This window comes from Eleginops maclovinus, chromosome 6 (genome assembly GCF_036324505.1).
Source record: "Eleginops maclovinus isolate JMC-PN-2008 ecotype Puerto Natales chromosome 6, JC_Emac_rtc_rv5, whole genome shotgun sequence".
NCBI lineage: Eukaryota > Metazoa > Chordata > Actinopteri > Perciformes > Eleginopidae > Eleginops > Eleginops maclovinus.
Genome location: NC_086354.1, coordinates 14,954,597 through 14,981,361, shown reverse-complemented (window position 1 = coordinate 14,981,361; position 26,765 = coordinate 14,954,597). Strand labels below are relative to the sequence as shown.

General features: G+C 39.9%; 1 protein-coding gene across 1 annotated transcript in view; it reads right to left on the bottom strand.

Moving 5' to 3' along the window:
• The window catches only part of LOC134865960 (laminin subunit alpha-3-like), a 50,605-nt gene extending 24,573 nt beyond the window's left edge, over positions 1-26,032 (bottom strand). Inside the window, exons 1-27 of the mRNA XM_063885827.1 lie at positions 25,763-26,032; positions 25,155-25,307; positions 16,522-16,639; positions 14,908-15,026; positions 14,651-14,821; positions 13,924-14,024; positions 13,073-13,191; positions 12,252-12,370; positions 11,804-11,894; positions 10,607-10,738; positions 9,170-9,220; positions 7,714-7,848; positions 6,853-6,987; positions 6,262-6,396; positions 6,012-6,064; positions 5,439-5,529; positions 4,537-4,589; positions 4,281-4,386; positions 3,969-4,068; positions 3,718-3,874; positions 2,981-3,119; positions 2,642-2,784; positions 2,156-2,259; positions 1,553-1,709; positions 872-1,032; positions 625-736; positions 431-528 (exon numbers count right to left, since the gene is read on the bottom strand). Of these exons, the coding sequence (XP_063741897.1) occupies positions 431-528; positions 625-736; positions 872-1,032; positions 1,553-1,709; positions 2,156-2,259; positions 2,642-2,784; positions 2,981-3,119; positions 3,718-3,874; positions 3,969-4,068; positions 4,281-4,386; positions 4,537-4,589; positions 5,439-5,529; positions 6,012-6,064; positions 6,262-6,396; positions 6,853-6,987; positions 7,714-7,848; positions 9,170-9,220; positions 10,607-10,738; positions 11,804-11,894; positions 12,252-12,370; positions 13,073-13,191; positions 13,924-14,024; positions 14,651-14,821; positions 14,908-15,026; positions 16,522-16,639; positions 25,155-25,307; positions 25,763-26,017 (3,308 nt within the window). The 5' untranslated portion in view covers positions 26,018-26,032. The remainder of the gene's footprint in view (positions 1-430; positions 529-624; positions 737-871; positions 1,033-1,552; positions 1,710-2,155; positions 2,260-2,641; positions 2,785-2,980; positions 3,120-3,717; positions 3,875-3,968; positions 4,069-4,280; positions 4,387-4,536; positions 4,590-5,438; positions 5,530-6,011; positions 6,065-6,261; positions 6,397-6,852; positions 6,988-7,713; positions 7,849-9,169; positions 9,221-10,606; positions 10,739-11,803; positions 11,895-12,251; positions 12,371-13,072; positions 13,192-13,923; positions 14,025-14,650; positions 14,822-14,907; positions 15,027-16,521; positions 16,640-25,154; positions 25,308-25,762) is intronic.
• Between the last annotated feature and the right edge of the window lie 733 nt (positions 26,033-26,765).

The following is a 26,765-nucleotide window of genomic DNA, read 5'->3' as shown; positions in this document are numbered from 1 at the left end:
ATGTCTATTTGTGTGTAATCCTAAGGTAAATTGAAAGATGTATCTTTTGTTTTCCAGTCAATTCTGACAATTTCATTTGTAACATGTTTTCCTTTTGTGGTTGCGATGTTCAGGGTGAATTACTACATACCAGTAGAAAATAACAAGACTTCACACTAACAGCTGTGTAACTGTAACTGGTCGTTAGAGTGAGTGTAAATTGAGTGTGACAGAGAGAGTAAGAGAGAGTTTGACCCTCAGTTCCACCTCAGGTAAATGACCTTACACAACTGGAGGAATGTGTGCAATCGCACCTGGAAAACAGATGTGTGTCTCCACCCTCCAAAAAAACAACACAATACGGAGGTCTAGTCGTTTTGCAGCTTCTCCTAAATAACTACACAAGTATTGTTACTAAAAGCAAGCATGGAGTTTATTCAAGGTGACCTACCTGTCTTCAGTGAAGTAACCATGAGTGGAGACACACAGCACCTTTGGCTCCACATACTCCATGGAGAACTCCTCTGTAGGGACTGCATACACTTTATACTAAAGAGAAAAGAGTAAGTTATTTAAATCTCATGTTGCTGTATAGATATTAAACTTTTATAAAAATAAAAAAAAACATGAAAACATTTCCCTCACCAGCAGGAATGATGTAGTGGAGGTTTGAAGAAGAATCTCCATCCTATGATCAAGCTGCAACACTGTCACCTTATTACTGCTGTCCACTGCAACACTCCGGCACAGAAAGCTGAAAGCAACAGTTGAAAATAGAGTTACCTTCTAGCTTTGAAACACTAATTATTTGTCCAAAGACATAACTTAAAAAAGTACGAGTACAACAATTGTTTGGAAGGTCGAAGCAACAAACAGAAATTAAAGACTCCTGTAGGCACAGCTGTAAATGTTGGCCCTGGCTGGGATCTGGCCCCCTGACTCGCCACTGATGAGTATGTTGACATTTTGGGCCGAGTCAACCTCGCTGGCATACTCCAGGACAAGTGCGTATGGGCCAGGACGAGGCACACGTAGAGTGAGTTGGAGCTGAGACTACAGGACAGAGATCATACAAAGTAATTTAAGTGAATTTTAAGGATATACTTTACAACAAAAATGATCCTTTGTATATAAAATATTGAATCATAGATGTAGCTATCCATTTCTAAGCAAACTACATACACAGGTACCTGTTGACTAAAGAGGCATGCAATAACAACAAACTCAAATACAAATTAATTGTAACATAGGGTCATTTATTGATACAGATATAGTAATGGGGTGTGTAGTGTTAAATTATACAGCTCCAATAAAAGAAACGTGCTTAAGGGAGGAATAAAGCGCCCAGTAATAGATTATAATGGTATGTTAAAGAGCCCATTGCTGTTCTGGACTTTGAAACTACAGATAAGATCTGTACAAATTACCTCAATCTATTTTATAGCTTTGTAATCAACCTACTCGTGATTTATAGGTACAATATTGAAACAAAACTTGGACTCCAAAAGTAATTGGTTAGAGCTCTATATAGTACTGTACAGGCTTTACTTTATGTAAATCCAGTATTTTCTACCTGTCGGCCGTTGAGAGCGGCCATCTCAGGGTGAGCTGGGGTGGGACGGCGCACACGAGCCTGCCTCCTCCTGCGCCCGCTGCGGCTGGAGAGGATCCCTTGTGCTCCCAAAGCAGAGCTGAAGCCATCCATGGACACATGCTTATACAGCAGACAGCTGAGAGAGACATACAGGCAGGGGCAGAGTGAGCAGGGATTAAGAATATATTTGCATAATCATGCTGTTTTAGTAGTTGTAGAAACAAAATGTTACATATTTACAAAACACTGCTTAGCATACTAGTTATTGTAAGGAATATTTTGTAACTGATTGCCATCCGCTTTGTATACTCACTGCTAATGTTATGCCTGGTTTTGAGAAAGTTGGTGTATATATTATAATTAATTGTAGCTATAGGAAACACCTTTACCTTTTAAAACCTCACATTTATCACAAAATACTTGTATAGGATAATGTTGAGTTAGGAACCATCCATGAACTGTACATGGGAAACTTGAGCTGTGTGTGCAGCAAATAGAAAATAATGTATGGCTATAAAAACTAAACATTCCGATGCCATGCAGGAACGATAAGTCATAGGGACCGACTATTTAAAAACTTACTTTGTATTCTTGTCTGCGGGGAGTAGGTAAGTGCAGGGCTGGGTGATCTTCTCCTGCAGCAGAGGAGCCTCATAGTAATCCTGGGGCAGCAGCACTAAATAGTCCTGGAGAGGGAGAGTGACAATGTGTTTGCTATTCAGTCAAAGTGCATTGCTTTTTTATTGTTAAAAAATGATAAAGCTGATATTTATTTGTACAGTAATTTTCAGAGACTCTTTGCAATTTCCTAATCTCATATTTTTTAGGTGAATGTAATTTAACAAAAAGAAGACAATATGCCCAAAAAACAGCAAAAGTTAAGGACTGATTTGACTGAAAGTATTGTCATTATATTTACAATTGTATAAAGACATTGCGATAACAATGATCATTTGTATTATTTTGCAATAATAATTGTGTAGTGTAAATTTACAATTGTGACATCCTTTTTTCAGCCTATTGCACATTTACTGTTATTCTACATCTTTCTTTTTCTTATAAACTTACCAGCAGGATGCCCTCTGCCCTTATGTGAATGATCCATTTCCCAGGGGTCATTGCAAAGGGCTCAGCAAAGCCCTCTCCTGGGACGGTGAGGAAGGATGGGGAGGGACTCTCAGGGAATATTACTTCCTTACTCTGATCTGACCCTGGAAAACAGCAGGCAGTAATGTTTTAAATGTTACACATCCACAGTTGACGATTAGGACCTCAGCATAAGAAATATCACACACAGGTTTGAATATGAATGAAAAACCGGAAATTGGTTATTTCTAGTATTTATTAAATGTTTTGTTATAATGATATGAAATGTAGGAACTGAATTATTGTCAGATGTACCCTCACCTTGAGTGCCTCTGTTATTAGTAGCCTTGATGCTACCAGTCACACTGGTGCCGTTCGGGTTAGTGAACCGCAGAACCACACGGTATAAGTGCTGCTTCTCATATGTTGGGTCGACATGCACTGTTACCCTGACTTCACTCTGCGGGGAGGAGAGTGACACACTGCTAACTAAATCTGCATGGCTTTGAGTTGACAATGAGGTTAAAATCATGTAAGATGGGCAGACACTTTTAGCAGAGGAAGTGGGTTAATCAACAGACAGCAAGCAAATGAAGAGAGGAAAACAGCCAAATGAAGGCAGGCCCTTCACTTACAGTCACAGCAAGACTGAAAACCAGCTTCATCCACCACCAAGATCCTAGCTCTCACTCGTGCTCTCCCCTTTCTTTTTGGGGTGGAGTAGCTCATTACAATATGGAAAGAGCCAGGAAAGCCAAGGGTAAGCCAGAGGATCACCTCCGGCTGAGGAGAGATAGTGTTAGTTCAAAGAGAGCTGGTGTCTACTTGCTATCAGCCATGATATAATAGAGAGTAAGGCTTTGAACAGGAGTATAAATGCAGAGGTAAAAGCAAAACAATCATCAGGATAGACTGAAATGGGAAGCTGTAAAAGTAGATTGAAGCGGTAGATAGACCAAAAAACAGACTGTTCATACTGTTATTTATAAGAATAATCACATTAGTGTATCAAATATTGTATCAAATATATCAAGGTATTGTTGTGAATATGTACTAACCTGTGCAGGGGACATTACAGCATAACCTCTCCAGCTGAAATCTGGGAACTCTTTGTTGTTATAACCAAAGCGCACTGGTCTGGCATTTGGTGTGGTGCCATCCTCGACCTCAAACTTCAGTTGGTGCAGAGAGGGGAAGTAGTAGCTTGGTGCTGGCCTAACAAGGTGCAGGAAGATTTCAATTAAAAACTGTTTAATTTATTAATATAATCATTTTATGCATTATGAATTTCAAATCAGACACATCTTACTCAGTGCATTGACGGCCCACTACATTCTTACGACACCAACACTGTCCCGACATGTCATCGCACGCCGCGCCAATGGCACCACCTACATCGCACTGACAACCTGTCAGAGAAAGTTTAAGTCATTATTTGATCTATATATTGATTAAAAAGAATACTTAATACCAGACTGAAACACAATGTTCCCCTGCTCTAACTGGCAGAAAAATTGCAATGTGTTGCAACTCTGACCATCCAACATTGATGTCAGATCACAAGATGTTACATTTAACTGCTGGAAGGCTCAGAAAAAACAGTGTGTGAAGGATGACTTACCTTGACAGCCAAAATACTTCTTTTTCTGCAGCAGGTAGTATCCATCCTTACAGGTTTCACATGCATGTCCGCATGCACTAGGTTTACAGTGACACTGTCCATTTGTCTAAACAAACAGATGATCAGGAGAATTTAAGACAAACAAAATAAATGTTACAAAAGTGTGGCTGAGCCATTCATGGCATCTGTCTAATTTGAATGGCAATTTGATTAATAGATGTGTATCAGTCACTGCAGGTAATAATAAAATACTCACCTGCTCACACTCTCCTACTCCACTCAGAGTCCCTTTCACATCACACCGACACTCTGGAATGAGAGGAAGGGGAGAGGTTGTGAGAGTATAAAGGAGAATCAGTGAATAGACTCTGATTACAGGATTTTGTCGTTTTCATGGGTGAAACGCAATGGCAGAAATCCCTACAATCTTTAAAGCTCTACACATCAAAGGTCCAGAGAAGCTTTATCGCCTTGGCTTGCATTCGACACAGTGAAAAAAAACATCCCCTTAATGTCCAGCCAGTCAACCAGAGGCATTCTTCGGATATTAAAAAAGCTCTTTTTTCCCGCTGTCTTGTGTCTTCAGGCAATGCAGTATTGACAACATTCTGTAACATTAAACAGGTATCTGGACAAAGCCTGAAGCTGTTCCCTCACGGGCTGGATAATCGGAGCTATGTTATTATTCCCAAAATCAAGCATTTTGAGAGGATTACAGTAATTTTTCTGAGAGGGTGAAAGGGTCCCACTGTTTTGTTGTCGGTGTGCTACTGGTAACTCATTACTGCAAAGTCACAGCATGAAAGATCACAGGTTCACCTGCAGCTCCACACTTAAAGCTGTTAACAGGAATGTGCCTGTATTTATGTGTTGTTCCTCAGCACCCCTCTGAGACAGGAAGGCAGGTCCGACCTTGTTGAAAGGGGCAATGTTGACATATACTCTGGGTAAAAGGGCCAAGACCCATATCAGTGCCTTGTAAAAGTGCTACTGGTGATTTATTACAGTGGGAAAAAAGAACTAATACTCCTGGATAAATAAATGAGACCAGGATACTTTTGGCTGATAGGAGGACAACAAGTATTATCTATTTTTGTATTATACTGTTCACAAAGTTAGGTCAATAATAGATAAAAGATTTCCAGGCCGTTCATTTACCTATACAGCCACGGGAGGCCAGGTTCCAGTAGAGAGGTTTACACCTGTCACACAGCGTTCCCTCTACGTTTGCTAAGCAGCGGCAGGAGCCCTGAAACAACAGAAAATGAATCTAAGGATTATTGTCACTGAAAATACTGATGAAACGGCAGTGCATTTTTGAGTAAAATCTGATTGATTTAAATACGTTGCAAGCACTGCAAGTTTTCTGAATGACTGGAAATGAGCAGTTTTTCTGCCTTTCATACGTATCACATGTTCCAAAATAGAGCGGGAAGCAACCCCCAGAAACAAGGCATTGTTTTTCTTCCGCTTCCAAATGAAAGGAAGTCTCTTTTCCTTCAATTAATTGCATTTACATGTCAGGGAAAAAAACACTTCCTATTAAAATCTACTGGAAAAACAGCTGTGTTATCAGTTATATAACATTGAGGTAATGCAAATCCACACCCATAGGGACCAATGCTTGATTTAGACTGTGATCATTTATGTTACCAAGGCTAATAAAGGAATCAAAAAAGGTTGGGCTTTGGTAGATAATAAAGCAAGTTAAGTTTGTTGAGAGTGCCATACCGTTTGAGGATCAGTGACCTCAGTTCCTGCTAGGTTACACACACCGATGGGGGCTGGAAGCACAACAAACTACATTTGTAAATCAGCAAACTGGACTGTTATTTTCTGCATCAAACATGGCTTAAAGGTTGTCAATATTTAGAAATGACATCCTTCAACAAAAGCACATTACTGAACATAAATTATTGAAGTTTAACTGCTTCGCTAATAAGACTTTATTTAGGGGTACGAGGCTTCCTGATGTGGTTACCTGAGCACTGGGGGAACCGGAGTACAGAGGCACAGTGGTCACACTGCTGGCCCACCACCCCTGGGAGACACAGACACTGACCCGACAGAGGGTTGCATATGCTGCCATAGGAGCCTTCCTGTGAACATTGGCAGGCTGTGGACAACGAGAAGTTGATATAAGAACTTGTTGAATATAAGCCTGTCATTGATGTAAGGTAACTCTGGAATGAAAGAATTGTTCACAATTACTCGTGTTTTTTTTGCCAAAATCTGATTTCCTTCGATGATTCCCAGCTGTCTATTCTTGGGAATATGATTCCCTAGAAAGAAGGAGTCCATATATTTCTCATGCTCCCGCTGTCTGTGAAACGTTTTGTTGTGCAGAGTACATTAATAGTCTAAATACATGCAGATGACAACACAGGGTTTTTACAGGCTACTGTCGGACAGGCTACTGTGGGAGAAAGCATGTTTGCTCCACAGAGTCATGAGAAGAGGCCACAGTTAGCCCAGCAGCAACATGTTTCCACCTGGACTCAGATCCAATGCTCCCAATTGGTGCATCTGCCTTAGTTACAGTGGATGGCTAAAAGGGATCAAAGCCACTCACCGGCACAGTCTGGGTATCCATAGTAGCCCGGAGCACATTCGTCACACTCGTTCCCTGCATAGTTCGGAAAGCAAATACACTGGCCACTCGGACTGCACATACTGCCGTCCACACCAGCCCCTTCACAGACACATGCTGAGGAAGAGAAAGAGGGTCTTGGGGTGCTGCGTTTGCAAATATACAGTTAGACACTCCTTATCTTTCGCAAGAATCAAAATAATCAAACATTGTTTATTTTATCTGTAAAGTACTGCATGGTTCATTCAAATCTACATAGCATGGTTAAAAACTATGAACATTAAATATAATACATTAAACGTAAATGTATACAAACATTGTGTAATTGTCTGCACCCTTTTTTGAATCCAGGTAGTCTTGCTTATTGATGCAGACACATCGAGTGACCCTAAAAAAAAGCTGGAGTTGATCTCCTTTGCTCAGCTACATTATCCATGTGCTAGAAGAATACATTTAATTTATAATTTCACCCAACAGAGGAGTGCCTGGGTATTTTTCCATAGTTGTCTGCACCCTTGCAATAACCTAAACTCTCACGTTCAAATGCCAAAAGACTTAACTTTAGAGTTAATGGCCATACAATGAGCCTGCTTAAAGTGTACATCGAAAACTAACCACCCGGGTTCATGCAGACAAAGAAAAATGTTTCTGTAACAACAAAATACAAACTGCTATAATTCTTGGCACACTAACCCCATTCTGGTGCAATTAGTCCAAAATATGACTCTGGCTACACTGATGCGTGGATACAGACCCACATTTCCTTTTTTGGCATGCTGTTCATGTTTTATAATGATTTACACCAGTGACACTGATGATCATTGAAAAGGTGATTCTTCTCACCCTGGCAGTTTGGGAAGGAGTGGTATCCTGGTTGGCAGCGGTCACATCGCTCCCCCTCAACACCCTGACGGCACAGGCAGCGTCCAGAAGTGTCGCATACCCCGTATAGGGTCCCTCTGCTGTCACATACACACTCTGTAGACGAACACATTAAACATGTTATTTTGACAGCAAAATAAGTTAAATCCTAACAAAAAGAGTTTCAATGACAACTTAGTTGAACCCTAAGGCCTGCTTATAAATGAGCCAGAGCTCTTTCTTTAGTGCAGCATGTAACAACACAATGACAAATACTTCCATCAGTCGTACTATTCTCATTTTGTGGCACACAGTGGTACCACCACACTGGTGCCCACGTCTTGCCAAGCCTCCGTTGGGATGTCAATAGACTAGGCACAAAGACAGGACAGCCACCTCAGAGACTGCTGCAGGTTTCTTGCCCCTAAGCTTCAAAATATGAAACTGATTTTTTAAGGCTGCTGATAAAATTCCTTCTCAGTCAGCTCTTAGGATGAAAAGACATACTCTTTAAACAAGTTAAAAGGAGAGTTATTGTTTTCCTACTTTCTCTGACAAATGATAAGACCAGGGTAAAGGTCTTTGTTTTAATAGCAATGCCAGAGTACTAATCATGAGTTCCCCACCAGAGGAAACCAGAAAAGGGAATAAGGAACATAAATGATAAACAGGAGTATAACTAATAATAGACTGGTTAGTTCTCACAGTCCCAACTGACTATTGCTATTCAAAGAGGACAGAGATCACTTGAACTTAAATTCCTGCAGGCGGACATCATAATTCAAGATCAGATTGTTTTGCCAAACAATTGCAAGAGATTGGCTGTCACTGAGCAGCAGATTTACTCATTCACATGTTATATTATACCAGTATTTCAACCATCCCATTAAACCCAATCATAATACACTGCACGTTTTGTTTTCATAAGGCCTACAAACATAATGTGACCTGTAGTCATGCCAATATACTATATTTAAAGCCTTTTTTGAATGTGCCACATGTTCTTCACATTTAACTCAAAGTCAGACTCAAAGGTGCCTTGCATGGTCCTCTAAAACCCTTTTTAACAACCTGGGAAGCCTGAAAGTTAATATGACTCAGGGGACAAAAAAGTAAAGGACTGCCTTGTAAAACAAAAGTGCTTCAAGAGGATACAGTTTCATGTTTTTATTTATTGTTTAGATAAATAAACTGCAATAAAAGCAGTTAACACAGCGTGGCGTAAACACCTCTAAAGCAGCACAACACATCAGGTGTAATCCCACTCATGCTGACAGCTGGATGAGTCAATAACCCTGAGGGCAAGATGGCTTTATGCAGACAGCAAGAACATTATGGAGAAGCAGGGGAGTAATAGACTTTTAAATTATTGCTTTAAGACTTCTGTCAAGCTAAATCGGGGTAAGAGACACTGCAAAAGCTTGTTAATGGAACTTACCCACAAAAGGTCCGGCAGGGGATTCGGTGGTCTTCTGGTATACGGGATATGCTGATTGCAAAGGAAAGGCATGACATTAAGACCTCCACTAATGGGAAACTCTGATCGTCAGTTTTATTTATAGCACTGGGGAATTTCGTTTTCTTATAGGATTGGATTTAAAACGTCCACTCAAAAAGAATGTAATGCAGTGGGAAGAGAACATTATTAAAGGAGTAGTTTAACATTTTGATTAATGTTCTCATTCTTTTTCTTTGGACAGAGCCAGGCTAGCTGTAATTAAACAATTTCCAATGCTATGCGAATTTAAGTGATCTGCAACATATTCGTCATCAACATGCAGACAAAAGAGAAGTATCAACCCTCTCATCTAGCTTTTGGCAAAACAGCAAATAAGTGCATTTCCCGAAGTGTCTATTCCTTAAACACTACATGTAAAGGTGCATAGCCTTCAAATGGAAATACACTTGATCAACTGTATCATCTACTGTACCACACATAAAGGCTGTAAGGAATTATAAAATGGGACACAGAACAACAGAGAATAAAAACCCTGACAACCTCCTTATGACTGTGTCAACATGTTAAGACTAGTTTGTCAGTGCTTAAAGCTAGGAGACATGAGACACAGTTTTAATAATAGCTTCAAGTTATAAATCTATCTCTTGCTGATAAAATGCCAAGTCTGAACTCATCAGTCTACATCTAATTGAATTGTGTTTAAATGACATAAGAAACAGTAAAACAAAGATAAATCACAGATTAGGTGCTTTGTTGTGTATTCTGAGGGAAAACTGTCAGAGAGCTATAATTAGGATTAGAAAAAAGACGTATGTAAAGCTTTTAATGTTAAATTAGAGTCAGTCAGTTAGACGTTAATTCAAATTAAAAGAAAACTGTTTAGTAAGAGAACTAAAAAGGACTTATGTCAGGCAAAGTTTTGAAGGTAAACTAATCAAAGGGATGGAAGATGAAAGACTGTTTGGCTTAATAGCTGGCAGACTTCTGAGTGTAGCTAGATCAGAATTAGATAAGATGGGGGAACTCTCACGGTGTGTATAATATCTGAGTTCATTTGTTTAGACAGGTTTGGCATGTGGAACATTTAGTCAATACTGTAGCATGTGCATACATCTGTCTGTGTGTAGCCCTGCAGTTTTAAAGGCATATCTCTTTGGGTATACCATAACATCAAGTCCAAAAAAAAATACTACTCTTTCCTCAAGGGGAAAGCAAACAGATTGAAAGACAAAAGGCTAAAAAAGGTGAACATGAAACTGGTTCCAGCCATCAAACAGCGGGTTCAGTTTCCCTTCACTCTTGTACCGTGACAACACAGATCTGTCATTTTCTCCGTTGTCCATAATCCAAAGGGACATGGGTGAGAGTAAGGGTACACTGGGTATCTAGAATATGATAAGATAAAAGAATACTTACGAATACACTGAGGGTAGTAATAGTATCCGTCAGCACAGCTATCACAGTTTTCTCCAATCAGTTGTGGCTTGCAGATACACCTTCCAGACCCCATTTCGCAGCCGGCTGTAGTCCTTTCATCACACCTGCATCCTGGCGGGGTCAAATGTTGTTGTTTCTCAATTAACATTGACAGACAAATGTTTACGCATTCCTAGAGATGCAAAGATATAGTTAGGGTTCATCCACACAAAGAACAAAAACTATGATGTTCGAGCTGCCACAAGCAATTATTGTCATTATGAACTAATCTGTTTATCTATCTAATTGTTTATAAATAGATATTCAGTTTTATATGCTAGAATGATATTTTTGTTTAAAATAATACTTTGGAGATGTATTTATTCATATTTTGTTTACTGATTATCAAATCATGACTGGAAATATCAGTAACAGGTAGAGAAAGCTTTCAACCATCCATCATTTGAAAGCCAATAATGAATACTGAACCTTTATTGACTCTGCTTTTGCCAAAACCAACATCTTCCTCTGCTAAGTGGACTTAATTGAGTTTGAGGATCTTATAGTTTACTTTTCAAAGTGCTGAGGGCAAGCTGTTTAATTCCACTGCTCTCTATGTCTAAACAGAACTGGCAGCTATTTGTATGGCCTGGAACAGCCATGGGCCATTAAATTAAGGTAAACAAGAGTGGAGCCCAGTTTAGCAATAAGACATGGTGCCAGTGGTGCTTGTGCTATGGGATCATTTGTGTCTTTCTCAAATAAAAAGCTGATGCTTCTCTGTAGTATAACTCTATTTTGGTTTTGCTAGTTTGTCATCACACTGCAAGTCAAATGTGGCGAGACTTTAATTAGAGGTGAAACATATCTAGTGCTTCAGCCTTGACATTTTTAAAGAAGGCTAAATTAAACCTTAAGTTATATTTTCCTATTAAACTGTCATTGCATTTATTAAACATGCTGCAGAAACTCATTAACTAATATTTGAAGAATTTATTTTCTTATTTGTTTAATCTAATTTCCACATTAATATGTCTAGAGATACAGATTGCAGCACCCGCACAAACAATGCTCATTTTAATCCATATATACCCTGCCAGAACATACAAGTGGTGGCAGAAGAAATTAAAAAAAATAAAGAAAATTAAAATTGGGCAATTTCAATGTTGATTTCAATTAACAGAAAACGCCACTCACGTATGCATCCAGTGGGAGACTCAGGAGGCACTCCATAAGGTCTGTAGAAACCTTCAAGGCATTGCTCACAGTTTATTCCAGCAGTGTTGTGCTGAAGAAGACACAAACACACAAATGTTGAGTGACCGATAACTCAAAATAATTTGCACATTGTTGCTTTCATTTTCTTTAGGGATATAAAAAATTACGTTTTACCACACAATAAACTTTATTTTGACAAAAGAAAGTGACATAAAATCTATTTATTAGAATAGTAAATGGATTGTAAAAAGTGTGCCTATGCATCACAAACACAAAATGGTGCAGTATCAAATGCTCCATAGAGGACTCACTAAATGTACACACAGACAACATGGAATTTTTCTTCCTTTTTCATTCCTTTTCATTCCCTTCTCCTCCCCTACAACCACACACTGGAATCAGTTTAGACTTGACATGCATTTCTTACCTGGCAATTGATGCACACTCCTCCTCCGTCGTACCTTCCGAAGGTGTCTAAACTTGCTCCCCTCTTTTCCACCTCTGGGTTGTAATAACAGTCAGTGGCATGGGAGAAACACTGGCAGGCTGAGGAGGAAACCCCCAAGACAGGTAAACAATTATTCTATATGCCTCATCACCTTTCACTCCCATGTCTGTATTTAGCTTTAAGTTACTCATTCTTCAAAAACTGAGTTTTAAGTCTGGTTGTTAAGTTGGAGAGAAACTATAAAACCCAAATCAAACAAGAAGGCACATCCTCTTCCTGTATACAACCCTTGTGTCTCTTTAATGTTTATGAATGGATCGGGTGCATTTCCAATATACGAGTGCACTGAGTAGGGTCTTCTTCATCTTTTTCTCTCTTTTATGGCTGCTACAAGGTCGTTTTTCATGAAGGGAACATTTGTCAACAGTCCAAAGCAATTAGATTCCAGCTGACAGAGGCTCTGCTAGCTGAATGCATGGCTCCACGATAAGCTGGCATGGCAGACTATCGGGTAGGCTTCCTGGCGCGAGCCCTGGCTAGCTGGCTGCCTAGCTGTTATCCCAGGGCTAGTTGTGCACTGTGCTCTTCCTTATCCATACCATATGAGGAATGTTCTCTCAACTATTCACTGAGGCTTTCTACAATACCATAACAGGGCATCCACAACAAGGCTTTAATATCAGAGACAGGAGGACACTTCAGTCCACTCTGGGGGTCGTAATTCAAGAAGCCAGCAGCGTAGGGAGTAGCAGTGTGGTTTTGTTTACACATTGAATGAGACGTTGCACATGGACACTTACGGTGACACTCATTAGTGCTGTCAACGGTGGCGACACGCCATGGCTTCTGGTGAAAGCCTGGGCAGCAGCGGTCACATGACTCACCGCAGGTGTTGTGTTGGCACTCACACTGGAGTCTGCTGATGGGAGAGGAGACACCTTGATTTAGTGATGCTCAGATTTTTAAGAACTTTCTTTTAACATTCATTTTTTTTATCCACTTGGAGGCAGCAGAACAACCTGTTACCACAGACATTTTATTACCTTATTGAGTTGTTCTTGCAACTGTCTATTTATACAGCAGACACAACAACATTAGCATTCATTTGGAGTCTTGTTTCAGGCAACCCCATGAATTTAAGTCCAACAATGACTCTACTTCTAGTTTCTTGTGAACAATAAAGTACCTCAATGATCTATTGCTGCTCTGTTACCCTGTTGCTTAGCTGTTCAGAACACAGAGGGTTACAGTGGTTCAAAGCAGCACTTTATCACACATCTTGCCCTTTTAACAATGTTATACAATGTCTTTCCAGTAAACAGAGTAAATAACATAATCTGATGCCCTTCACAATGGTGATGTAAACGTACAAACATATAAGGTAATTGTCCTTCCTCAGGAACGTCAGTTAGATCACTAGATCGGGCAGGATATCTGTGTTTGTCTCTATGTTTTGAACAATAGGTCATTTCAGTAGAGTTTATACACAGAAGCCCATTGTATAGAAGACTATTGAGTTCTGTTAATGAATACACAAGAAGTTATACATCAAGGTATGTTTATAAGAAACCAGTTCAGGTTATGAATGATTAAAGCTAAAGGATTGTGCCAATTTTGTACAGCATTTCCAAAGACGAAGAGCATTACTAACCTGTTTGGTTTGTCTTGGTTACGACCCCCACCACACACCTGTGAATGCCCATGGCAAACGCAGCGTCCACCGATGCTGATGTCTTTGATACTATAGTAATACTGTTAACAAACAGAGAAAATTATATCACCAGCTGCATTTCAAAGTAAAAGCAATGTTATCAGCAACTTCACCCACACCAGAACAAATGTCTGGCTTTGCTTAGGAGCAGACGTGAGTCACACGGGTGGACTAGTACAAACTTATGTGCTAAGGCTAGTTTTATAGGATGAATCAGTACATTATAAAAATGTAGATAAGGGTGAATCAGTGCATTCAACAACAGATAAGATAAGAATCCACAGCTGACATGACTGATTTATTCTCAGCCAAATAAAGAGGAATTTATCAGCTGCTTCAGAAATGAACGCTGCAATTCAGGAATTATATCTTCAAGGGATTTACTTCAGACTATTTTTTCTGACGCTCTGTTACAATACATCTTAAGTCACTACTCAAACAAGTAACACTAACCCTACAGCCTTTTATAAGCATGTGTTCAGATCTGGCAACAGTCCCTAACAAATTTGAGATGTGTGTGATCAGGATTGAGGTTAGCGTTTTTGTGTCAGCAAAAAGCAAACGGGATGGTAGGTGATGCAGAGTTGTTAATGTGGTTTGCCCAAATGGGATACAAGGGTCTGCCAGCATGACACCTTTGTGTGAGGTCATAGAGTATGTTCCTCACCCTTCGTGTGACCGTGGGATCTCTCTGGGCCTTGGAGATCAGGTGGCCTAGCAGGGTGCTGGTGCGGAGGAAGTGCAGGCGGATGTTGGTGGCCTTTGTGAAGTCTCGCAGCACTGGTGAGTAGGTGAAGTTTTTAGACCCCGGCCGACCGTTGACGAGAGAAACCACAATCTGGACAACACAAATGCACACAAAGATTGTTGCTAATACCTTATTGAAATATAGCAGCTTTCTAAGAAATGAAAATTATATTTTACCTCTCCGTTCTCCAAAGGGTTGATCCGTGAGTATTCGGTGGAGCACACCTGGTCATCATCGTGAACAATACGAGCATTGGGCTGCTTTCCAAACTTTTCAATACACTCACGCTTTGAATCTGCCAAAAAACAAGAATGAAATTGAAATCTTTTAACCCTCCACCCCCAATTCTATAATGTTTCGTGTTTATGCAATGACTATAATATTATCAAATGGATGACTTCTGGAATGTGACTCTATTAAAAGATGTATACACATTAACAATATCTACTTTAAGAAACATTGAAAGTTGTTGTGTTTAGGTGCTTGCTTAAACATCTTTTGACTTTAACTTAATCTTTAAGAGATACTTGTATTTACAAATCAAATTGAAATAAGAAAGCATCAATAAAGTATCATGTTGAATTCATTTATCAGGTTTTATTCAGGTCAAAGGGAATGAATAATTCATAAGAGTTGTTTAAAAATTGGAGTCCGTGCATTAACATTAGCTTGGATCAAGTACTAATGAGGAAAAAAAGCAGATATTAAATCTGATGAGTCACATCTGTGCCCCCTGGCAAGCTGTGTGCACAGGTGCCTCTGGGATGTTATACATAGTTCAAATATACCAACTTGGCAAATCCAGTACATGTATTCAGCTATGAAGTTCAGATACTTTGGGGATGCTATGACATTACATGCCTAGTAATTAAGTTTGAAAATCACTGCATGCCCCCTCTTGTTAGCTTCTCCTAAAATCCACCATCAGAGTAAATAAAGGTTTTAAGCCCGAGTTTCATTTAAAGTTATAAAGTTCTGTTTGTAGTTTGGGTTTCCCATTTTTTCCACAACCAAAAACACACACACTTCCTGTCTTAAATTCTTTAGCAGGCTGATCCACCGCCAGCATTAAAGGTGCGCTAGTAAACACATTTTGAACCATCTGCATAATGGCTCTTTTTCAGAGCATACATTTTGACTTGTCATGGCAGGAATGACACAGGTCTAATTAATACCGGCAAAAGGGTTAGTATTACCTACAGCAGTGCCAGTTCCGGGGTTCTGGTACTCTGGCCATTGTTAGTTACACCTTAAGTTAAAATGTTTGGTATGAAAAAGGCCTGTTTTGAAGCAAAATGTGCTTTATATGATTGAACTGTTTTTGGCAAAGACAAGATAATCCTCCATATCAGTGCTTTTGTTATTTTAAGAGGATTAGGATAATGAGTGGTTGCTGTATTTGTGTTTTTGCACTATACATCTAATAAATCACTTTCCAATGTCTTTCTGTGTATTCCAAACAAAACATGTGAAGAGAAAACTACAATTAAGTGTAATGATCCAAATATGTAAAAGGTTTTCTTTCAAGTGGGGAATAGTTTGACATTGATTTAAAAGAATACATTGTAGTTAAAAAACAAAAAGAAAACTTTTGTTCCAGATTTACTACGTAATCCTATACCTAACAAAAATAACATTAATAACATAGAAAGACAAAGACAAGATAAGTTTAGAAACAGTTGTAAGATAAGTAATTACATAAATAGCATATACTATATATGCATATATGAAAATGTGGATTGTGAGTAAAAACAAAAACATTGCAAATAGATATTCATAGGAGAACTTACGTGCAAAATATTGCCAGGGGGTGAAGGTTCTCCCATTGTCTACAGAGCGCTCCAGCACCCAGAGGTCAGGTCGAGGTGAATTAGCAAACTTGAGGAGGACATACGCCACATGGAAGAGCTAAAAACCAGAACACAAAAGCAGTCATTGCTCTGAATGTATTTTGGCATTATGTTGTCATTTCCTGTGCTTTATTTGCTCTGTCGAGTAAGGCCCCTGCCAAGGCCGACCTCTGAAAATACTCATTTCCTTTCTTGTGAAAGCCTATGTCATTGCCAACATAGCCACATACCTAATTACTTTTATTGAGGATTTAGCGATTACACTGAATCAAGGCTTGACTTCTGCAGTATTTGTGTGGCCATAAAGTAAAGCACAAACAATTCACCAGCATTTGTCAGCATGGAGTCAATGAAAGTGGTGCAGGTGCAGCCAGGTTAGTGAAAAGACATCAGCTAAACCCACATGATCCTGTCTGTACCCGGAAGTCTCTATCTCCATCTTTCATCAGAGTATGCCGTCCATACAAGGGCGGAAAATGACGCCATTGATTGTTTTCGCCAACCATGAGCTTTCTGTCAGAGCCGTGCATTTCCTTTGCAGTTCAACATCCTCATTAAGCCCTTAAAGCGGGTGACTTCAGCTTGATTGAACATTGTACAATATGAAGGCCATTTATGATAGTCATAGCTCTCTTTGTTATGGACTTGGCATGGTTTGGAATTTAACCCTGTCACATCATTTTGCATGTGACACCTGCAGTGTCAATACAAAGCCTCACCTGCTACTAAACACCACACCCCTGTCACGTTTCTGTGAGGCTGAAACACATTTTATCTGTCACTGCAATTTCAATGCTGGCTTGGATCCTAAAGAATCATTTAAGATGTCTTAAAAACAGGGTACTGTAGGCATGTTTGCAAACTTTAAAGTTCCTGCCCTCAGGAATTACCTGATGATGAAAACAGTTCCTAAAATAGAGGGTGCTGTTTAAAAAAAAGTTCATTTGACTGACTTCTCTTGAGAGAGTTGAAGGCAGGCCCACGCTTGTCTAGTATCCCTCAGCTCCTTGCTGAAAACCCATTTGAACCACTTAGCTTGTTGTTTCTCTTTGCATGAGGCTAGGAGCAATGCTTACAATCATATCAAAGCAAAGTAAAGAGACTTGGACACTGTCAAGAAGGATCCACAATTATCTTGATGGATTTCTCCCCCAAACCCTGAAACACAACGGCCCGAAGTTCAAATAGCTCTTGGGTTTATGAACTGTGAGAGAGTTCAGAGGTCAGCTGTGCAAATGACTGGCTTTTTTTCTCCAAAAACTATGAACAATCCCTAATAAATAACAACAAAATCATTAGGTTGCAACAAGCCTTTTTTTGACTGCCTTTTAATCAATGTTGTCATTGAGCAAAACAGTAAATAAAATAACTTAAAATGCCTTTTTCTGAAAACTTTAAATTGGGTGTGTCTTGAAATTAATCAGAAAGCACTTCCACCCACATGTAACAGGATGTGCAAAAATGGGTTAGGGCGCAGGCAAACAAGATGTGGGCTGTCACCCAGCTAAAAACAGAAGCAAAGCTTCTCCAGAGGAGCTGCCTACTATCAATATGTTGGTTCTGCTGAGGAACAGGAGGAAGTTTAGTTCACACGAGCAGTGATGACATCAAGGGAGGGCTGGGGAAAGGGATGCAGGAGGAGAGAGGTGCGGGGGAGGGTAAAAAGGGAAGGCGGGTGGGGGGGGGTAGAGACATGTGGGCTGGCATGAAGACCCATCTCAGATTCCAAACATAGCGCCACATTCCCCTTCCCTCCTAATGCCCCTGAAGCAGAGCGTGCCACTGCTTTCAGAAACCTCTCACGGACAGCGATGCACAGCAGTGAAAATCTTCTCCAACACTTGTTCGGGGCACAGATAAACACAGTAACTACCGGAGATACTCCTCTCTCTCTAATAAAGAATAACACTGTCCTTTGTCATTCAAGAATTTCAGTACCAGTTTTGCAGCTGCAATTTTACAAAACGTGTTCTTTGGAGATGGGGTTTGCTAGTGGCACGTTTGGTTTAGTCTGCACGTCATTCAACCAAAATGTTTCAGGCCACACTTTTAAGAATGGGTTAAGTTTGAGCTAATGGACTGGTGAACAAAAATGGGTGTGATTAGAAATACCAATGCCAGTGAGCTCTGTTAGCTCACAGGGAGAGCGGGTAAGGCTGAGTTGTTACATAAAAGCGACCTGAGTTTGAATCCAAGACACAGCTCTTTGGTACTTGCCATGTCCTCTCTTCCCCCATCTACATTTGCTACATTAAGTCAAGGCAAAAAGCCCAAAAACAAAATCTCAAGAAAAAAGAAAAACTGCGCCAATTTGATAACCTCAAATCAGACAAAAGCATTGTATGCCAACATTCAGTACTTAATGGACATGTTAGTCAACATTCAGAACATGGTGGGTAACCAGTAGTGATATTGTTTGACGTTTAACTTTAAACTTTATAAAATCAGAAAAGACCAAAAAAGGGAATCCAACCACTTGCCATTTAACTTTCCAAAATTCTCATCAAGGCTGACTGTGTGGATACCATTCACCATGGCATCTAACACTAACATGTTGCCAGTAACTGAGTGATGGTGGGAAGAATCCTCCGGAAACAAACTCAGCGAGAAACATACAGCCATATCTTGGAAGACAGGGCCTGTCCTGGCATGGTTGTGCTTAATTTCAGCCCTGTCTTTCCAACTGTGTGCTGCCAGTCCAAACACACACTCTTGAAATATGTCCAGCACCTACGTATTGTTTGCAGGGAGCATGAAATATCGTGATGGCATGCTAAGCACACCAGCGCAGGATTCCAGTGGCGTACAAAGACATTAAACAGATTGACAAGCTTGCGGCAAAAACACTAGGAATAACACTTGAGCAGAGCCATCCTCTGCACCTTCCTGAATCTGCAGCCTGGGGCTTTAGACTAGAGTGCCATGCCAGGAGGTTTAGATAAGGAGTCTGTGGGTGGGTGTCAAAGGGGTCAGGGGTTGAGCAGTGACAGGTATGGATTTTTTGACATGATACTATTACATAAACAAGCTAAGTATCCAGACCTCCCCTAACCTTCTAATTAACACAAGGAAACAACAGCATGCTACACTTGTCGTTTGGTGTTAATTCATTTAGACCAAAACACACGCAGTCGCACTCCTAAATCTTTTCATTTCATGCCCACTGGATGTTTTTGTGTGTGTGATTTTGTGTGTTTTCATTTCTGGATTATTGACTGCTGACAGTTGATTCCTAGTTTGTGTGTGTATGTCTGTGTGTGTGTGTGACAGCTCAAGAGTGATAAATGTGCACTGTTAAGTGTGAACTGCAGCACTGCTTCACTTGATACACCTCTGCACTTCAGGTCATAGAGCCGTGGAGCAGTTTCAAATACTCACAGAAGGATCAGAGATTTTAAAAAATGGCCTGATTGCGTGACCTTTTCACCATTGCTCCTGCTGCTGTGCCTGCCACGTGGATCTCTTCAATTATAATCTCTTGTATTAATCAAATGAAGTGTACTGTAAAAATGGACTGGTTAGGAATTTCTTCAGTGCTTGTTACTTTATTTCATAATCCATTCGTTTGATATTCAAATGTTTTGCCCAAATAGTATAGGTACTATATGCTACCATGCAGAAATGAAATGTGTAGACATAACATCTTAACTTTATTGATAATCCTATTTTATGTAAAACAGGCGGGAAATGTAAGCTACTAATCCAACATCATAAATTCATTTCAGCCAGTGAAGTCAAGAAGCAGATCTTGAGGATTTAAATGAATGAATGAAAATCAAATCCAAACGAAGAGCACTGCAGAGCTAAAACTAAATCTGCAGTAGTGAGATCACAATCCTGACAGATACAAGCCAATCTGAGCGAGCTCCTGAGAGTCTGATGTGATCAGAGGAATGCAATTCAAAGGAGAGGAGGCATCACCTTCTGTTGGAGTGGATCAGCCCTACCAGCCCTGTGGGGTGGAGCATTTGGCCTCCAGTTTGTAACAATGCAATGTACAACTGTTTGTCTTTGTGCGACAGGTGGGCTTTGAAAAAGGGGGAGAGGGGTGGTCTGGTGTATTTTTCTCTGTCTCCATGACAGAATTAGTCATATGGTGACAAGGAAAAGTCACAAGAGAACTGGCGGTGTAATAGAAAAAATACAGCTTGTAAAAGTGTAAACTTGATAGCAGTCTTCAAATTGAACAAGCCTGAGGTGCAGCTGCTTAATAAATGTCTATTCCTGCATTAAACATTACATGTTGACCTATTTAATAAAAGTATTTATAAGCATTACAAAGTCAAGCAGAGGGCTCAATATGGGCAAAAACAAAAAGTATTCAGCATCAATGTATGTTCAGGTTTTAAGGAGAAAATGTGTATATAGAAGTTATTTGTTATGTTGGATGTTCTTACTCAAAAACATTGACATTCACTCAAAATATAAGTGTGCATACCAGTGTATTTACAATAACATTGTTGGAAGGGTGTATAAAAACTCCTGCTCTGTAACACATCCCATTGCATCAATGTCTGCGTCAGTAAACATGTGACAACTTGTTAGTATTTCCACGTGTGAGTTAAAGGATTTCAATAGGTGAATAGAGTCCCAAATTAAACCCCACAATCTTTTCCACATCGGAGCTCCAGATTTAGGAGGAACTGCAGTCCAACACTCACCCGTGATGCCAGACTGCTATACTGCTAGAAAGCAGGAGGTGGCTGGAAGCGCTATAGTAAATAGCTGCTGGGTTGGCCTGGCGCCTCAGGCAGTCCGGCTAAAGCGGGCACTTACATCACCTCCATCGTCACCACAGCAATACATATCTAACAGCCAATCTTGTCTCCAGGGTCGGACTGAACCAGCTGCCCTATATAAACAAAGCTTTATTACCAAGCCTATACAACAAATAAAGATACATTTTCAGCAGCAATTGAATCAAATCTTTGTCTCAGATTACATTTTCAAAATACATGACACCCTGATTAGGATTATAGCGTCTACATATCTGCAAACCACCTGTTGTATGATTTGAAGGATTAGGATATACAGCAATTCATACCAGCTCATACAACCATGCAAGCATCATGCATGGTTGTAGTTCTACTCAATAAGAGTGAAGAAGACAAGTGAATTTTTCAGTCTAAGACTTGTGTGTTTGTATGAGATCTCTGCTTAAGTACTTTCTCACCAAATTACACCACCTCTTCATTTCTTTCCATTTAATGGGTGAAAAGAGAGGGCCAGGTCACTTTCAGAGAAGCATAATAAGAACCAAACCTTTGTGAGAGTCTGGGAGCACAGAAAGGATGTCACACAATACTGCCTAGAAGGATTCTAACACAAAAGGGGGCGACGGCTGCAAATAAAACATTCAAACCAACTTCGGTGGGAGGTGGACCCCTGAGAGAGGGGCTTAGGTTCCAGGGAACTTTTAACAGTGCCAAAGCCTTTGCACTAACCTGAACCAGATCAAATCAATGTTCCTTCTCACGTGTACCAAACAAAGTGAAAGAATGTGCAATATCATAGCATGGTTTGCAAACAACACATAAATCCCAGATAAACAACAAGATGTTCTGTCAATCAACACAATTAAAGACACAGAAACATCACACACACCATTGCCACAAAAAACACCTGACACCAGACATACTACTTCACCGTCATATAATTATGCCAGTTCCTTTAAAATTGATCGTACAACTAGAAATCAGAAATGTATTTAAACCAATAATATCTGACGTTTATTCAGTAACGATGCCGGCCAATGAAAGGCAGCTCAGTCTCATCAGATGGGAAACAGACAGCAGTAAGCCCTGGTATGTTTGTCTCACATGGTCTACTCTGGGCTCACTAAAATACATGTGGTCAGGGCTCCTAAAATACATTCACCAGAAAAAAGGAGTGACTGGCTGTCTGATATGGTGTAAATGTTTACCAAGACAATGGCTTGCCAACTGTGTTCTGCAAATAGTTTATCAAGAGCAGAAGTTCTGGGAAAAGCCTGTATTTTTTGGGCACAGAAATAAAATGCATCTATAATGAGATGGACAAGAAATGTTTATCTGGTTCTTGATATATGACCAAATTAAATTCCGAACAATCCTTACATGCCAAAAGCAATTTTGTGAAAATCAATAAAGAAATTATCTTTGTCAAATATGTGCTTTCCTTAACTGCATTCTTTTTGGGCCAATTTTTATAGGTAGATTAGATGTCGAAACACCATACACCATTTTTATCCATACAGTAGTCAACTGAGGATTATTGAGGTTATTTTCTGACTGAGATTTGTCATGGGTCACAGGTCAAAAGCCAGAGGTCACAAAAACAGGGAGCAGGTAGCCTCTCATTGGGACAGGGCTTGTTGAGATGTGATGCCTGAGCTGGAGGCAATTTAGAGCTTGATCACGTCACTCGAAGCACTCAGACTTTGGGCTGGTTACTGAAAATCCACTGAGGTTTGAAGATAAATGTTTGAATGAAAACAAGACTATAAACCAAGCAGTGCTTTAGTTTGCCTCTAACATTAGCATGCTTATATACTTACCATGACAAAACAAAGTGCTGATGTTTAGAAGGTTTAGTATGTTAATATTTCATAAAAGTTGTGTTGGATTATAATTTCGTTTTTTTGTTGTTAATTATATTCCAAAACACTCGAAAATGTACAATTTTGGCAGATGATGTCCAAAATGAAAAAGTCAAGGGATCACGAGATTCATTACAATTCATCCTAAGGGGCACATGATTTTGTGTACCAAAATATTCATGGCATTCCCTCCAACTGCTGACATGCGACTAAAACTAAAATATGTCAACCTCACAGAGTCTTTATGAGGTAAAGTCAGAAGATCACCAGAGTCAGTGGGGCTTTTTTGAGTTCATTCTTATTTTGAATAGTCCAGCTTTAAACTTGGCTGACGGTGCTTCAAACAGTCTTCTATACATAAAAAACGGAAACAGCCCTGTCAAAAAAGGCCTCTCTCGTTGAGCCTAACCATTATAACATAAACATCAACTGTGCTGCTATCTAATAATCTACAGAGAGCTACACAGACAACAGTAGAACAGCCACCTGCATTGGTTTTGAAAGAAACCACAAAACCCATTCAGCTTGGTCTAGCCCACATAGTTCATTAAACACATCATTTATCCAGTGGATTTGAAAAAAATCTACAAAGCTATCAAAGCCTTGCATTGAACAGAGTCAAGCCACTTGACAGCTTTAAGGCATGAAATGCATTTGTAGGGGCGAATAAAACACTTATTTTAAATCAGATACCTAAAGAAAAAGCTTCTTTGCAAAACCCAAATCATAACCTATTTCAGATATAACAGTATTCCTCATTAAGTGATTTTGGATGTTTGGATGTCAATTAAGGTGTGGGTATGATAGCTGAGTTTGTTGATTTGATAAATCCAGGGATGCAAAGTTGGCAACTGATAACGCTCCCCACAGAGTGTTCACAAAGAGTCCCTTTTCTCTGCTGCGTACACAGAAGATTTGAATGCTAAAACAACAGTATGGCATGCCTCTATGGCAGGTGAGCACTGTTTACAGTCTTGGTGGTTGCATCAGATGCCATGTAAAGAAATATGTGAGGGACAGGTGCTTGTGTGTTTACAGTAGGTGGTTGAGGTGATGGTGTTGTAATGAAAGTGGGCGGGGTGTTGAGCACTTGGTAGTCACCATCATGCTCTTTTTAGCACACCACAATACAATAATGCTACTTTCCCAGCTCCCAAACAAACTGAGAATTACCATGTATTAGTGTCAGACATCCCTACAGGCCCGGCATGCGTCCATCCTCTTGTAAGTATGAAGTATATTTAGCATTGTAGGATCTTTGCCCTGCTCAGTCTGCCTAAAAATAGAGATAGAAAAGCTAACACCCATTGTCTGACAGTGCGCACTGTGGGCCAAAAATGCAACATGTGTGGAGAAGAGCTAATTTGTTGCTCTCTTTTTGAAGTCCACTCCAGAACTCATCAAAACCCTCCATACACAAGAGGTCCACCTGCACTCTTCAAATCTGATTTTACAGCCTTCTGATCCCTAATCCAGAGAAAGAATTCCTCCCTTTCCTCACGGTAGTTAATTGAGCGTGAGGTGCAATTTTATGGGCTGTGAGCCAATCTCATTCCAGAGACAGGGGTCATGATGGAAGCGTATTCGTTGGCCAAAGAGGCGTGAATCTGATTCCTGGCAAGCATCCAACTGCAGGACAGTATTCACATGATCACTACTGACTGAGGTGATAATGCTCATTGTGTAACACTTTTGGAATATTTGTGAATGCAACACCATGAGTCAAATACCTTTCTTCTAGCATTTGCAAACAAATAAGGAGCAGCAACACACAGCACTGAAAAGAATATGGTACACAAATATTTCAATTGCACACCAATGAAAGTGCTCAGCCATCTCCCACAAAATAGCAGCATTCATAACACAGTGGAAGACCAATAACCAAGGTAGAACACTTTTCTATATTGTACCTTCAGAACACATCAGTCATAATTCACAGTGCAGGTAGCAGCATGTAAACAGCTGTTCTTAGCAGAGCAAGGTATGATAGTCTTACCTGCCCAAGGTCCAGGGTAACGTTCACCTCGTTGTAGCCCAGGCCCCTGGAGAGAGGAGGGCTCTGCCACCACCGCTCTGTACCATCAATGGCGTTTTTCACCGGGTGGGCTTTGTTTGGGTCAATGGCGTTGCAGTAGTCACAGTACTGACCCTAAATAGTGTCAGATTGTTGGTATTTAGAGATATACACATGATAATTTAAGAAAAACACATGAATGATTTATAATGGAAGAGGCAGGCACTGGCAAATCACTTTTTCAAGGCGGCTATGGGGCATATTGCAACCACAAACAAATCTTAAGTTTAGACCAAACTTTTTGCATGTCCATGTCAAACCTCTGTAACAAATTTCAGAAGTACTCCTGCAGGATGAAACCACTTTAGAAAATTGCATTTTCTTCCGAAAAATCCCCTACATTGAGATAAGACTATTTGATTATCCAAAGAAACTTTTGTAAGAGGCCATATTGATAACAAATTAAAATGATGATTTAAAACTAAAAGTTAATATATTCACTCACACCATAACGTTGCAGTGTCTGCATATTGTTAATGTACTTTTACGTACAATCCAAAACCTTTAGCAAGAGTCTAGCTTTTTCTTACCCGTATATTTTGAGAAAGAAGTCCGTAGGTCGGACCCCCGACAAGCTTACAGTATAACTCCTGCCTCGGTGTCCCATTCTCATCCTGACCGCAGGTTGCTGTGGCAGAGATACTAGACACATCAGCGAGGTTGAAATACGGAGGGCTTAAACTATAACCATTTGAAGTTCCTTGTGCATCTGCGTCCCTGAAAAATGTTACTGAAAAGGTAAAAAATACAGCGAGGAGATGAGCTCCTCTCATCCCTCTCGCCATGTTCCGTTTTAGAGATCCCAGTAGATGCAGAGAGCAACACGCAGCGTGCAGGTCTTGTCATCTATGGATCTCCATGAAATTGCGCTCAAGGGCTGCGTGAGTGCGAAAAACTATTTTAGTAGGAATCCGATAACGTCAATGACAGAGCGTTAAATTGGTCTGCTGATGTTAACCATGTATTCTGTTTTTGACGCATGTTTCCGAACTAACAACCCCACTTTCCCGACTTCAAAACCAAAGTGTGCGCCACAGTGGAGCTATCAGGTGTCAGGCTGTCGACGGTCTGAGCTCTATGCTAATCTAGTGAGTGGGGCCAAAGGTCTCCTATCACAGTTCCCACTGCGTTTCCCAGCAGCACCTCTGTGTTCCCTTCCTTTCATTTTCACATTAATACTATCTTTTACCTACAAGTTGACACATGCATAGGTTCATACTAATTATGGTAGAAAAATGTTTTGTATCCTAGAAGTTTACGATGTGCCGTCAAGTGATCGCTCTGATGTTGCTTGTTTGAATACAATCAAAATTGGCTGAAAATTGAGCAAATGCAAAAATAAAATGTAAGTTTGATTATAAAATTAAGATAAGTTCTTAGATATTTAATAAAACATTAGAATTATCAGAATGCTCCTTCTGCTACACAAAATATCATATATGAATAAATAAAGTAATATATTGTATTTATGTCATCATTTGTTATCATACATCTCATGTCACTTTGTCTTATCCTTGTCTTTCTTATTGTTGC